General features: G+C 41.1%; 1 protein-coding gene across 2 annotated transcripts in view; it reads right to left on the bottom strand.

Moving 5' to 3' along the window:
• Positions 1-10,461: 10,461 nt before the first annotated feature.
• Positions 10,462-15,277, bottom strand: part of epb41b (erythrocyte membrane protein band 4.1b) — a 44,582-nt gene continuing 39,766 nt past the window's right edge. Inside the window, exons 28-33 of one of the 2 annotated variants that reach the window (XM_029254013.1) lie at positions 14,456-14,809; positions 13,609-13,737; positions 13,418-13,522; positions 13,215-13,295; positions 12,156-12,269; positions 10,462-10,828 (exon numbers count right to left, since the gene is read on the bottom strand). In XM_029254013.1, coding sequence (XP_029109846.1) covers positions 12,171-12,269; positions 13,215-13,295; positions 13,418-13,522; positions 13,609-13,737; positions 14,456-14,809 — 768 coding nt within the window. In that variant the 3' untranslated portion in view covers positions 10,462-10,828; positions 12,156-12,170. The remainder of the gene's footprint in view (positions 10,829-12,155; positions 12,270-13,214; positions 13,296-13,417; positions 13,523-13,608; positions 13,738-14,455; positions 14,810-15,277) is intronic. The other variant, XM_018757216.2, reaches the window with a different exon arrangement.

Genomic DNA, 15,277 nt, shown 5'->3' with positions numbered 1-15,277 from the left:
AAATCACAGCTGTGTTCATTTCTGCTGCGTATGACATTTCTGACAAAAAAAGCGCATTTGTCTTCCGAGGCACTTTACAGCAACGCATGACTACTGGATGTCACATCGGGGCTTCAAACTGTCAGTCAGTACTTCTGGGGCTAAAACAAAGCTTGGGCTGGCTAACTGTATATAAAAAACAACATATACTTGACATACAAAGACATTTATCCATCTAATTTTGCTTTACCCCAAAGGGTCCCATAACACTGACATACCCACAAAAACCTGTGTTTACCACACACTACCCTTACTATGGTGAGATCCATCAGGCCCAGTGCTCAGGCTCTCCAGCACAGCAGACCCACCATCAAGCATGCTTGTCCCCGCCGAACACCATGCTGCAGGTATCTGTCAAAAAAATGGTGGGGATTAAAAAAAAAATCTGTCAAAAAAAGAAATGGATATCAGTGTCCTTTTGAGCCGCACGCAGCTCTCTCATTAAAACATGTATTTTCTTATTTCCCTCCAAAATGACAAGAGGAACACCAGGGGGTGGGAAGGGAATTTACTCTCAAGTACATTTGCCATGGAAGGGATACGCACAGAGGAACAGAGATGATGGAAAGGAAATAGAGGAGAACAGATATGACAGACATAAGGAGACTGAGAAAGATGACTGGTGAAGGTATATTTATATAGCAAAAAGAGAGAAAGAGCATCAGTGTACGAGAAACACAAACGTTTATCATTTGTAGTGAACACTTATTTTTCTAAATGTATCCATTTATTATGGAAGCAAAGTTATTGTCTCATACATTTCAGTTGTGATCAACACAAAATCATTCATATTTAATTATATGCAATTACGTTATATAAATTTCAAAAGCAGTTACATAATTATGTTACACAATACCCTCTTACTAATGTGACCTGAAGCCTAAACAAGACAACATGAAACAGAAAGAGGTAAAACGCTGAGCTCCCAAGGTATTTATTCTCTTTAAAGATATCTGCCAGCACTGTGTCAAGTAAGCTGAATGCCCTTATTAATGGAAACTGTGCCTGAAAAGTTTCAGTTCATTGCTTCAGATATGCCATTGATGACTGACAAAATAATTTATGGCTTTAGAGGGAGGACTACAGGTGGTCTTACAAAAGAAAGGAGTGAAAACAGGTGAGTTGAAAGGTGCTGGTAGTTTGTCTTGTTCAGTATTCTGAGTTGACTCTGGTCCACAGCACATTAAGAATAGCTGCTAACTTTAAAAAAAAAATTAAAAAAGCTCAAACAGTCCTCTCTATACTATAACAAACACAGTATATTTGGTGCCTGTGCTATAGACTGGTTAAATTATAGAGAAACGGTGGTAGGAGAGACTGCATTTCAAAGACAGCCGATGAAGGCTGGTAGGTGAAACCACCCACCATTAATGGGTGAGCTACTAAAACTTGGCAAAGCTTTTAACATCAAGAGTCATCCAATTTATGGGGTCACTAGATGGTGTGGGGGGGGCTTAAACTGGCCTATAAAACAGGAAAAACCCATAGCCCTGAAAATAACCGAATATGAAGCTCCTATATATTGACCTGCAAAACAGAAAACTCATAGCATTGAACAACTCGCCACAATGACCTTTCTCAGAGAAAAAGCAAAACATGATCTGCCCTGACAGGACTCTGAAAGTCTCTTTAAAATGACACGATTACTGCAGCGCACAAGAATACTTGAAGGGAGAAATATTTCATATTTTGCTTATATTTGCGCACAGGGCAGATTTACTGCTCAGGAGAGATTTAGCAGTGTTTAGCTGAAGCACTCAATCAGAATTAGGAAACAAATTAATCCCAGGCATTAGCTTTATATTCAGAAATGGGAAATCCTTTTCACTCTGCTTTCGCACAGCGGAAGTACATTTCCGGCATTTCAATGTCTTCAGCGGGAGAATATAACCGGTCTTTATGACTAAAGGTTCCTTGGTTTGCTCAACGTGGCTGGTAAAGGTGCTAGATGTGACAGCGTCCCTGTCGTCCACTGGTAGCTCCAGAGCAATATCCTGAGAATGATGTGTCACTACAACGGGAGCATGAAATGTCATCAAGGCTGTCCCAGGCTTACCAGAGCATCACGGATATGGAAGCTAGAGGTGGTGCTTCTGGTGAAGAGCACATGAAAAACTTGATGATGTTGTTGCACTATGTTTATCACAGCACTGGAAATTCCCTGGCGCCCAGTAGCCATCTTCTCAACTCAGCCCATGGTGCAGCTCTGGCATGGCGGCATCTGGCCAAGCATCAGCGCTCTGCACACCACCATTATCCCTAATGACACTTTACACAAAGGCAAGCTATGGCCGACAAAGGGAAGAATAGTAAGCCAACAAGCCTCAATCTTCTCCTCCTTGGCATGCATCGATGCCTGGGATGTGCTCACAATGTGGGGTGAGATAAGATGTTCCCCTGCTGCTGTCAGCGCTCACTGTTCCACCCACGGAGACTTCTGCAGCCTTCTAAATCCGACCTTGCTGCCAATGCCAACTGGAATTATTTTTATCACGCAAGAGTTAGAGGGTCAGCAAAAGTTCTGCTCAGTCCCAGCTCTCTTGTTTGTTGTTCCTGAAGGTTCATCGAGCTGTTTTTAGATGTGGTCCCTAAACTTTCCACTGGGAAATGATGAGCGGCAGAGACCACCCCGACTCAGCAGCTGGAAGAGCGCTGGACATAGTCCTTCGAGCTGCAAGCTGTCAGTTTATGACGTCAGACACGTTTGACTTGAGCTGCTGCAGGAAGCATTGAGAACGTGGGTGAAGCCATGGCAGGCACCTCTAAAAGCTCTCAGCCTTATCTTTCATCTTAACAAGACTTGTTCTTTAAAAAAAAAAAAAAAAAACGCACAACAATGAAATGCGCAGAACGAATAAAGAAAAATGAAGGGGTGGAGATGAGCAAACCATAATGAGCAACTTCTAGTGACTATTGACTAATGTCCAGGTGTCTTTCTTTCTTCCCCTCCTCTTTTGAAATATAAATGAATATATACAAATCAATCAGAACTACACCATCACCTTATGATTGACTAGTTTCTATTAAAATAAGACTGGGGAAGATTGGGGGAGCTATATACCTCTTGTATAATGCAGTATGGCCATAATGATATATAGCAGACTTTTTTTTAGGGTGTCTTGACTCTAGTCAGTCACTCTAGGTTCTTTCACTCAAAGTTGATCCATTTCATACTGGCAAGGAGTCTATTTCACACAAATCTGTAAAGGACTTGTCAGACATGTGACATAGATCTAAAGAAATGTATGGTATGATAGCTAAGTTATATAAATGATGCCTCTGAAATCCATGATGCAAATGAATGCAACAACCCCACATGGTCCAATAGGCAGATCAAACAGCTTCAGTTATCTCCCTTTGATTATCAGTATGGAACTTATTCCCTTGATAGGAACCTCTTGGAACTTCTGAACTATTCCTGCTTCCACGGCAGTCCACCAACTGCTGCAGTGAAGGATGTTAGTGCATCAAGTGAAGAGCTACTTAATACAGTGGCAGTAATCTGTCAGGGAAGGTAATTTTGTGGGGTTTAGCAGAGTACTGCATACTTTATTCCATCTGCAATGTTGAAAAAAAGGGTTTTGGAGGATATGGCAGTGAAACCTTATAATAAAGAGGGAAGTGCATTAATTCTATAGGTACTATGTGAGTGACCCAGTGTCAGTAGTGTATCTAGCAGTGTAAGGCATCTTGGTGAATAAGGTGTGTGACCTAGTGACACTACACAGTATCCATACATTGTAAGTCACTTTGGAGAAAAGCGTCTGCTAAGCAAATAAATGTAAAATGTAAATATAATGTAAATGTACTATGGTACAGTCTTTTAGAGAGAGAGAGGCACCACGGCTGTTGGCTTCAGCTGGGCAATGTATTATTCTCATGAATAAATGGTGCTTGTGTTGCATTTCAATTTACATGTTCTCCCCATGTTTGCGTGGGTTTCCTCCCAAAGAGACATGTGGCATTGTGGCAGCCTGAGTGAATTCCAATTAGGATTAATAAAATGATTACTATTAAATCAATTACATTATGAGTATTAAAAAAAAATCTATTACAGCACTGTGAGAAAAGGGCTGACATGAAGTCAAGAGAGATCTGTTCTATGAGTGGAAGAACTGGTGAAAATACAGGGTGCAGAGAATTCCATAATTGGTTTATTATAAAAGCCAGTGTCATATCTTTCTCTCTGAACTAGCAGATGCTCAGTGGTTATAGAGCCTAGCTAGCCCTGCCAGAGCCTGACATATTTCACATTGCTTTGTCTGCACACATTTGCCAAAAGCTTGGAATGATAATGGATGCTCTTATCTGCCTATAACTCGATTACTGAAAATTGAAGCATGGAATGCAGCTTAGCAAAATACACACAAAAAAGGCTATGCCAGTATTTTCATGACAGTGCTAAATAATACTGGTTATTTTCAGTTTATTTCATTTGCTTACTTTGGATATTCTAAGAAAGTAGTTCACTAAGATACTATTTAATGGAGCACTTACCAGCGTTGCATAATTTAGCAGCATAAAACACCTGGTTATCTTGTTTTCATGACGCTGTATCACAAGCCTCAACTTTATAATTACGAAGCCAAATTTGGAATTGAATTTGTCAAGTTAAATTTACAAATGGAAACATTACAGAAACAGTTCCTTCTTACGATTATGCATGTATGATTTAAGTAGTTCAGAATATATGAGCTTCAATCTCCAAAACTTGTCTTATACCAACAGGTATGGATGCAGTGAAGAATTTCACAGTTGAGAGTTCTAAAAAGGACTGTAGTGGCCCTTCATTTCATTAGAGTTTTTCATCTTTTGAGTCCAATAAATGCCTGAGTTTCATATAACAAGGTAAGAGGCGCATAAATCTAAGGCAGGCTACAGAATTGCTCATAAAAATGAACTCTCATAAACTGGACTCCTGCAAAAAGGGTGTGGGTAGATGGAATTTTACCTTTAGTAGAGGTGGAAGATGACTCTTGGTTCTGGTGGGCAGATCCTCCAGCTGTTCTTACACCAATAAGACCTCAGAAATAGAATTTAAATTGTTCAGTTAAGGGTTTGCCATGTGGTCTTGTTCAAAGACAGCTGCTTAAATTTTGTGTGCACTCTAGGAGCACACTAACTTGATCTTTCACTTTGCCATATTGATTTTAAGAAATCAAAATTGATAAAAATCCAGCAGGTGTCATTCTAAGGAGAACAATTAAATATGTATGGTAATTTTTGCCACAAAACACTCTTTTTCAGGATTCTAGGAGTCCCAGGCTGAATTAATAGCCACTGGAGCAAAAAGTTAAAATGTGCCAGTTAAAACTGGATAAAGTGGGAAATAAAAACTGCTGCAACGATGTGAAACCGGGGCTTTACCTGAGAACGTGATGGAAATATTCCACACAAACGATTTCTGAGGACAGAATATATTCCTGGGTGGGATTTCTGGCCAGTTCTCTTCCAGTTGAGACAGAGTTCACCCACCAAAACCCCAGCTACACTCTTGAACCAAACACCCATTCAGGGAGTATTATATGCAGACTAAACATGTATGTACACTGTATGCACTGACTGAAAATTGCCCACTGACCATTTGAGACCAGCATCACTTCAGTTTTTGTTGAGTGCATTTTGCTGCCATCTGATGGCAGAAATCAAAAAGACACGTTGGTCAAGAACATATTTTTTTGGGGAAAATAGAACACTGAATAAAATGCAATGAAAAACAAATTGGGAAACGTTGAATCTCCAAAAGTTTGCAACACGAGGTACAAATGCATATAATGCACATACCACTTGTGACTATTCAAATAAATAGACTGAGTGAACAGTGAGACAACTGATTAGCTAATGCAAATAAAAGTATTTTACTAGTTATATTAGACAGCCTGTCAGCTGTATAACAGAAACAACAAAAAACTTCAGACAGTAAACGCAACTAATTAGGGTCGCACCTTAAAAAAAAAAAAAATGTATAAAACACTGCACCATCTTTTCCCAGTTATACAGATTCAGTGTTTTACAGTAGGAGCCTTGTCTCAGTGCCTGGGCAATGTGAGAAGACGTGGGTTCGATCCCCGATCAGTTTGTGCGGAGCCTGCATGTTGAAAAGATGTTAGTGAACTGTCACTACTGCTTTGGAGAAAAACATCTGCTAAATTAAATATATTAAATACACCGATCAGCCAAAACATTAAAAGCACCTGCCTAATATTGTGCAGGTCTCCTCGTCCCACCAAAACAGCTCTAACCCTGTTGAGGCATTGATTCCACAAAACCTCTGAAGCTCTCCTGTGGTATCTGGTACCAAGACGTTAGCAGCAGATCCTTTAAGTCGTGTAAGTTGCGAGGTGGGCCCTCCATGTATCAGATTTGTTTTTCCAGCACATCCCACAGATGCTCGATCAGATTGAGATCTGAGGAATTTGGAGGCCAAGTCAACACGTTGAGCTCTTTGTCATGTTCCTCAAACCATTCCTGAACAATTTTTGCAGTGTGGCAGGGCCACTACCATCGGGGAATACCATTGCCATAAAGGGGTGTATGTGGTCTGCAACAATCTTTAGGTAGGTGGTATGTGTCAAAGTAGCAAACACATGAATGCCAGGACCCAAGGTTTCCCAGCAGAATATTGCCCAGAGTATCACACTGCCTCCGCTGGCTTGCCACCCTGCCATAGTGCATCCTGTTGCCATCTCTTCCCCAGATAAATGATACACACAGCCATCCACATGATCTAAAAAAGTGATTCATCAGACCAGGCCACCTTCTTCCTTTGCTCCATGGTCCAGTTCTGAAGCTCACGTGCCCATTGTAGGTGCTTTCGGAGGTGGACGGGGGTCAGCATGGGCACTCTGACCAGTCTGCGGCTATGCAGCCCTCTCCCCAGCAAGCTGTATGTTCTGACACCTTTCCATCATGGCAGTGATGACATCAGTGAGCCTTGGGTGCCCATGACCTTGTTGCCGGTTCACCGGTTGTCCTTCCTTGGACCACTTTTGGTAGGTACTAATCGCTGCATACTGGGAACACCCCACGAGACCTGTCATTTTGGAGATGCTCTGACCCACTCATCTAGCCTTCACAATTAGGCCTTAGGTCAAAGTCGATCAGATCTTTTTGTTTGCCCATTTTTCCTGCTTCCAACACATCAAATTCAAGAACTGACAGTTCACTTGCTGCCTAAGGTGCCACTGTAATGAGATAATCAGTTATTCACTTTACTTCTCAATGGTTTTAATGTTTTGGCTGATCGGTGTATATTCTTTCGTCAAATGTTTACATGTTCATTCCACAAAAAACAATAGGCGATACAATATTTTGAATTTCTTTTTTGAATTCAGGGCATCCATTCAGCCAAAAAAAAAAAAAAAAAACCTTATTTTTTATCAATCAGTGCAACTGTACACACTTTTGACTTTTGCAGGAAAGGAAAGGAAAGGATAGGAAAGAAAATTGCTCAAGATTAACACTTCTTTTAAATTTTATTTTCCTTTTTTCTAAAAAAAGAGATCGTTAGAAAGAAGCAAAGTAAATGTATTCTAAATTTCAAGAACCACAGCTACGCATAACATTTCATTACTATTCTAGAGTCACTGCAGTTTTATGCTAAAGAATGGAACCAGAAGCCATTCTGAGGTTTTTCCTCACAAACTATTTCCACTACTTCAGAACTTGCCTCTAAGTTTACTTCTTAACAGGAAACAGTAAAGAGAAACATACATCTACACTATACACATTTTCAGTACTGGAAGGTGGGGAAACAAATTGTATTTTTTTCAGTTTGATGGTTGAAAAATATATAAAAGGCAGTGTAGTCAGAATGCTTTAGAATACAGGTCACTATAAAAGTTACAAGAAATCGAAAAGCACTGAAATTGCTTTTACCAGAGCTTAGACAATAGGAAGAAAAAGGGTTTCATTAAAAAGAGCAATAGACATGTGATGATAGTTGTTTGTCAAACAAGTAAAATAAAATTATGGTGGTACAGGTACTACAGATACAAAGAAATTACAAAATCTGAAAGGATGCAGTGTGAAACATGCTGACACTTTGATAGTAAAGAAGGACATGCACAGAGTCACCCTGGGGGGGGGAAGTTACTCCCCATATCATCTCCAGTTCCAAACAAGCCAATTTCCCTCAACTGACTATAGTCCTACTGGTTTGTTTCAGTGACATAAACTCTGGACATCTCCAAGAATCACATTCCCTGAAAGAGCATACATGGTGGGTATAATTCACAAGAATTTTAGCAAACTGAATATTGATTATTGCTATGAAGGTGCCACAGTGGTTAGAGCTTCTACCTTTGGACTCAGATGTTGTAGGTTTGAATCCCACCTCCAACTGCAGTACCTTTAAATGTGGTACTTACCCAGAATTATTCCAGTAAAAAATATCCAGTTGTGTGAATGGGTAAATCAGGGTAAGTACCTTGACACTGTAAGTTGCTCCGAAGAAAAGCATCAGACAAACGTGGTATAAACTCCTACAGCTACAACACAAAGGACCTGCAGTGTGTAATGGATGTGTGTTGGGCCTGAAAACCCACAACACATGACTATTTGCTGAATATCCCTACACTTAATTTCACAGTCACATCAACTTGGTCAGAGCTGCCAAAAAGGTATTTGCATATTAGCCTTTTAACCTGCAATGAAAATACAGTCCTGCAGTAAATTGTGGCTCTAGTGGAATCCCATGAGATCCCAAGTTTCTGTCTTGTTTCCCGCTTGAGACTTTTACTGTTGGCTAAGAATCAAACAAGGTTATTCTCTCTTAGACAAAAACACAAGAAATGATGAAACACAGCTGGCAGCATATGCCAGAGTGGAGCCATAAAACAAATAGGAAATTCCAGAATTCTTCCCAGTAAACAAGTAAATAAGGTGGCCTAGCTGTCCCCCCCCCAGACAAGTCTTTCGCAGTTTTTGCAGCACAAATGAACACACAACAAAACATTCCCCCGTTTCTGATGTTTCTGTTTTTTGTCGTTTAGACAAAAACGAACCTGAGAGAAAGAAGACATCGAGAGACAGAGGCTCATTCTGGTCACAGCAGATTTGCTTGCTCCCAAAAACCATGCTAGCTAATACCCTGCTGGGCATTTCACATGCTTGGCTTTGGTTCAGTTACCCAGCCTTAGATACAGCAAAATTTCTCCAATTGTTTTTTAAAAAAAATATGAACAAAAATGAAGCTCAAGAACAGACTTGTCCACTAATTTACATATAAGGTCACATGGAGGCAAAATCATCCAGTAGGTGCAAGAAAATAAAGACATATTACTCAAGTATTCAGTGCATAATCTGGCATTTTAGATATATAGAAAACCTGATTTCCATTGTTCTGGCAATTCCAACAAAGTATCTGATAAGAAACATCACTTCCTGTTTTTTTAAAAAGTACTAAAAAATGTACGTGCTGCTTGCTGGAAAATGATTCCTGTCAAAGTAAAGCAAAATGACAGAGTATACATTGCATTTGTTTTTTGTCATTTATATAAAATCACTTATTCATTATAGAAATGAGTCCTTAAAACTCACAATATTTTTCTTATATAAAATATTAATCTGACTTAAGCTAAGGCATCCATTCCTGAGAGGTGTGGAACAGTAAAATGACTGTATGTGCTTACCTAAGTATCTGAGGATCTACAGTACAGGATTTTTAAAAAATATTCTTAATCTAACTTGTTAAAGTACAATTTAGGAAAACATCTTTAACCATAATAAGTTTTGCTTTAATTCACACATGACATAAAATCCTTCCTGTTTGTCTGCCATATTTATCTTCAGCTTCCAGTATAGTATTTTAAAAGTTCACTTTTACCTTACAGTTCTTAATTTCCACAATTTTAACTGAAACTGAGTACTTTATTATATATAAAAAGGCTTTCCACACTTCTGCTGCTCTTTGTTGATTCAGATGAATTTACAAAAGGTAAGTGTCAGGTGTACAGCTCAGGGAACCTGAGAAATGTCCCTGGAAGTGCAGTGCTCTTCTGGCAGAAAGGCTGCAGAACCTGTGAAACTCAGGAAGTGCCTGAAGCTACTTCAGAATGCAACTCCTGATAACAAGCTGCACTATTTACCTAATTCACTAAAACTGATGGTTATTTAAAAGGTTCATAGTCTGAATCCTGTACAACAATGCAGAGGTACAACAAAACATAAAGTCTAAGTATTTAAAACATCAACCAAACCAACCAACTGTGTAGCATAAAATTTTCAAATATAAAACAAAATAAATATAAAAATTAATTATTAAAACAATTTAAAAAGGAAGAAAAAAAACATGTTTGGACATGATCCCTGGATGAAAAGCATTATTGTACTGTTGAAAGAGAAGACAACAAAGTAATGAAATCAACACCTGAGTTATATACCAACATTCCGGACCCAATTTTTAGGGGGGGGGGGGGGGGGGGGGGGGGACGACGACGACTTTTACCTCTAAAACTACTGACAAACTTTCTGAATGTCCAGTAAATAAAATATATTGCTTGCTGCAAAAAGTGATGATCAGTTCGTGTCAATTCCACACGTAGAGACCTGGTCCACATGCCAAGGTAAAGGACGAGCAGGGTATTATGGGAGATGGCAGACATGGAGGTACTAGGGCTCTACTTGTGTCAGAGAGCTGCTGGCAGCAGTTAACGTGCCTGCTGATGATCCCCGCTAAGGGCTATGCAGAGATGTGGACTGGAGACTGGGGTTAGGGTAGGTCACGAAGTGTGGAGGGCAGCACTGGGGAGCCATCTGCTCACGTTCCTGCTGCTCCGGCACCACCTCCCTGCAGGAGAAGAAACCACTGTGAGGAAAGGGGATAAATCAGGAGAGCAGAACAGGCTGAATTAACACGAAGCAGCGTGGAGCCACATCAGGCCAGGCTCCCTGGCTCCCGTTGTGTAAACAATGGAGACGGAGAGAGTCGAGATGTGGCTGAGACTCAGCGGAGGAAGATCGAGTTTTGGTCGGGGTGTTGTATTTTCAACTCCCCCCTCCGCAGCAAGCATAAACAAAGCTGCAATTACTGCCACATGTGGGCCATCATGCCATTACTGTGAGAGTACTCCGCATTTTGTTTACATGTGCCTATGTTTGTCAGGCAACAGCGAGTGAAAAAGGAAAGATCCAAAATCTTAAATATTATAATCACTGCAGTCACTGAAATATGCTGTAAATGACACATTTGCATGTTACTGTGAATGCACAGAAAAGAGAAGAGGAGCATGGTTCAAAGATCCACTGGCCAGGCAATTCTCTTTCCCTTCCCCAGAAGCACAGACACACAGAACCCATCCTTCACTCTACACATACTTCCCAGGAGGGCAGTTATTAAACTATTAGTGCTGCAGGTCTGCTAGCATGGGGTGGAAGTAGAGCCCACCATGGTTTCTGGCTTCCACTGAAAGAGAACAGTCTGTGGTGGTAATACAGAACAGCAAATGTGCCTTAAGGAGCACTGAGTGCACAAAAACATTCATGACATCATGTGCCTACCCTGAAAGAATGGCTCACAAACACTGTACTTTTTTTTTTTTTTTCCCCCCCTCCACGCACTGGCTCCTCAATTTACAAACAAAAGTGGGACCAGAAAGTTAGTTCGTGATTACGTTTATTCATTTAGCTGAAGCTTTTCTCCAAAGTGAATTATAATGTTTATCTACGTACAGGTTTTTACCTATTTGTACAGCTCGGTAATTTTACTGGAGCAATATAAGGGTAAGCATCTTGCTCAAGGGTACTACAACCGGAGGTGAGATGTGAACCTGTGACCTTTAGGGCCAAAAGCAGCAGCTCTAACCACTACGCTACCAGCTGCTGTGTGACTAAAGTCATTTTTACCAGTAAGTTGCAATCAAAAAAGCTATATAATACAGATATCCTGCAATTATTTGTGAGTTATGTTCTCTAAAAACCTCAGATATAACCATAATGAACAACACACACACACGTTGACTGAAACCGCTTATTCCGAGCGGGGTCACAGCGAGCTGAAGCCTAACCCGGCAACACAGGGCGCAAGGTAGTGTATACGAAGTGGGAGTGAAGCTGATGAGTGGAGTGTTTTTAAATAGAGGGGACAGTGCTCTACAGGGCCCCATTGGGACACTCACCCTGACGCCTATGCCTTACTCTGGGGTGATTTCTGTCTCCTGGTGGACCACAACCTTGGTGACCGACATGTCAGGGTGTTGCTCCTTTGCCTCCTTTATGGCCTGGGCAAGAGCCTGGGGAGCAGGAAGAGGGATGGGGGGCATGGCCAGTGCCACAGTGTGTGGTCAACACAGTCACAGTCATGACACCACCGCTCTCACACCCTTGTGTTTTGTGGTTACTCTCACCAATCCCTGTGCTGCTGCAGTAATGTTTCCAGAAGGGGTGAACACTAGTTACCAGCATGAGTCAACTGTTATATTTTATCATTTTCTAAAATATGATAAGTATACAACTTGGTGCAGAAGAAAAACTGAAAATGATTTATTGTAGTACTATAAACTCTCAAAAAAAAAAAAAAAATAGTTAACAGGATTGTGGCTACAAACGTGAAAACAGCCTCGAATACTTTCTTTGCCAGAAATTAAGAAAAAAATGCTTCCAAGAAAAAAACTGTACTTTTTGAGCTTCACAAAACTGCTGTCTGCATTACTACATTTTTGTGACCAAGATCCTACATTACTGTGATTATACCATCTGTTTGAATGCCCCACCGCCCTTTTTTTTTTTTATATAAAAAAAAAAAATTTAAAAATAATAAAAAAAATCATATACTACATTTTGGTTACTTTGTATGAGTATGTATGTACTATATATAATTTATGTGTATATATGTATGATGTACAGGAGGTACGGTGGCGCAGTGGGTTGGACCACGGTCCTGCTCTCCGGTGGGTCTGGGATTCGAGTCCCGCTTGGGGTGCCTTGCGGCGGACCGGCGTCCAGTCCTGGGTGTGTCCCCTTCCCCCTCCGGCCTTACGCCCTGTGTTACCGGGTAGGCTCCGGTTCCCCGCGACCCCGTATGGGACAAGCGGTTCTGAAAATGTGTGTGTGTGTATGATGTACATTGTGTGCAAATCAAATTTTACCTCTGAGATTAATAAAGTCTTGTTCATTCGTTCATCATGACGACTCTGAAAATGATGGCCAATCAAGGTGATGTATGCAGGGTACCATACCTGGTTGTGGTCAATTTCAGCATCCCCAGTGATGATGATCCTTTTCTCAATGCGAGTCTCAGAGATTCCTCCTTTCATCATCTGAGAAGGTGAGAGCATAAGGGGGTACTAAAGAGAGTTACCACAGTTATTTAAAACATTAAATTAAAATCCTACATTGATGGGAATGTGCCAACCAGAACAGCGCACTCCACAGCTCTCACCTTAGTGATCTGGGTGGTGGTAGTGGTGCTCACTGTCTCCGAGGTAATAGTCTGAGCACTGAGCAGTACTTCCGGATCCTTGTTCTCCTCACTCTCCATCAGCTTCTTTAAATGAGACCCATAGAACTGTTATCCTGGAGAGCACAACATATGGTGCCCGACACCATAAAACCAGAACAAAGGATCTTTACCTGCGGCGACTCATATGTAATGGTCTTGGTCTCCGTCTGGATCACAGGGACATCCTTGGTGGAGATGTCAGCATGAAGAGGGCTGAAGGCATCAGGGATGGTGACTGTGTGTGTCTTCACCAGAGGAGGCTGTCAGGGAGACACACAATCTGATCATACAGCACTTACAAGTCACAGCAGGTCATAGAAACCCAATCACCTTAACTACGGTCCCTATAAAAAGTACTCAGACCTTTTTGGACTTTTTCACGTTGTTTTCTTTTACAACATTAAATCACAAGAGGTTTAAGTAGGCCTTTTGATCTTTAACGTCAAAGTGAAATTCAATTTCAACAAATCATTTTTGATTAATTACAGATATAAAGCACAAACTAAGTAATATATGTATTCACCCTGTTTACTATGGCACACCTAAATCAGCTATGATGCAACTAGATGTTTTAGTATGTGGTAAGTTTAAGTACCATGAAAAAGTCAGGGCAGGTGAATACTTTTTACAGGCACCATACATTTCCTGTTCATTTCCACAAATGCAACAAATCAGTATGGAAATGGTGCAGGAAGGCCCCACCTGTTCCCATTGCTTTTAAACCCGGTGACCTTGTGAAAATCTGCTCTTCCCACCAAGTAGGTCCTTCTTGGCATAAGAGGATCACGAGGGAGATGCGGAAAAACCAGTGCTTAAAAGAGACTGCCCCAGCACCACCGCAATCGCATAGGCCTGCCCCCAGGTGACATGCAAAGCAGGCCCAATCACACAAAGCCCAAATGAGCAGGTGCCCCCACCAGAATTACTAAGGGGAGCTCAGGCAAGATCTTTTACTGACAGGAAGAGTGCCAATACTACCTGGAAGCAGCGAATGAGGTACAGACCCTCATTCTTGAAATAGGAGGTAGGAGGTGCTGCTGTAGCAGCACCACATGTGGGTTCTGCTTCCAGAGGTCCATCCTCTTCAGCGGCAGAAAGCAACCTCTGAACATGAGCCCGGTGTGTGGACATTGGAGTCTGCTCCCCTTGAGTACATGGCCTGCAATCCACTCTGCCTTGACTGTCCTCTTCTTTTGACGCGTGCCCTGACCCCACGACTTTCTGTTTAGGACCTGAAGTGTCCATCATCCCCCCCTGGGTATTACTGAGGTTAGGATCAGTCCTCGGTGTACTACAATGTGAACTATCCCTTGTATGGGGACAGCAGAAACTCTATGGGAACAGAAACACGACATACTTATGTGCGAGTACAAAAATGGTCCAAGTTTAAGTGGCAAAGGAAATTTTAATCAATAACAATGTGTGAAAGAAGTACACCACTAGCTTTGAGGATAACTTGACAAAGAGGGTACTGGAAATAAGTCTACAATTTGCCTTGCCACAGCCCCTCCAAGGTTTAGTGAGTTAACATCACTGAACATCGCTAACATCTGGGCCAGCTGGTAGTGGTTAGAGCTACTGCCTTCGGATGCAAAGGTTGCAATTTTAGTCATCACCTCCGGCTGTACCCTTAAGCAAGGTACTTACCCTAAAATTGTTCCAGTAAAATTACCCAGTTGGATAAATGGGTAAATAATTGTAAGTTTGTAAAAATTGTAACCTTAACATTGCAAATCGCTTTGGAGGAAAGTGCCAGCTAAATGAATAAATGTAAACATGTAGCAGATTTGTTAAACAAAA

This window comes from Scleropages formosus, chromosome 8 (genome assembly GCF_900964775.1).
Source record: "Scleropages formosus chromosome 8, fSclFor1.1, whole genome shotgun sequence".
Lineage (NCBI taxonomy): Eukaryota > Metazoa > Chordata > Actinopteri > Osteoglossiformes > Osteoglossidae > Scleropages > Scleropages formosus.
Note: the sequence above shows the minus strand (reverse complement) of the source record. Positions and strands in the feature narration are given on the sequence as shown.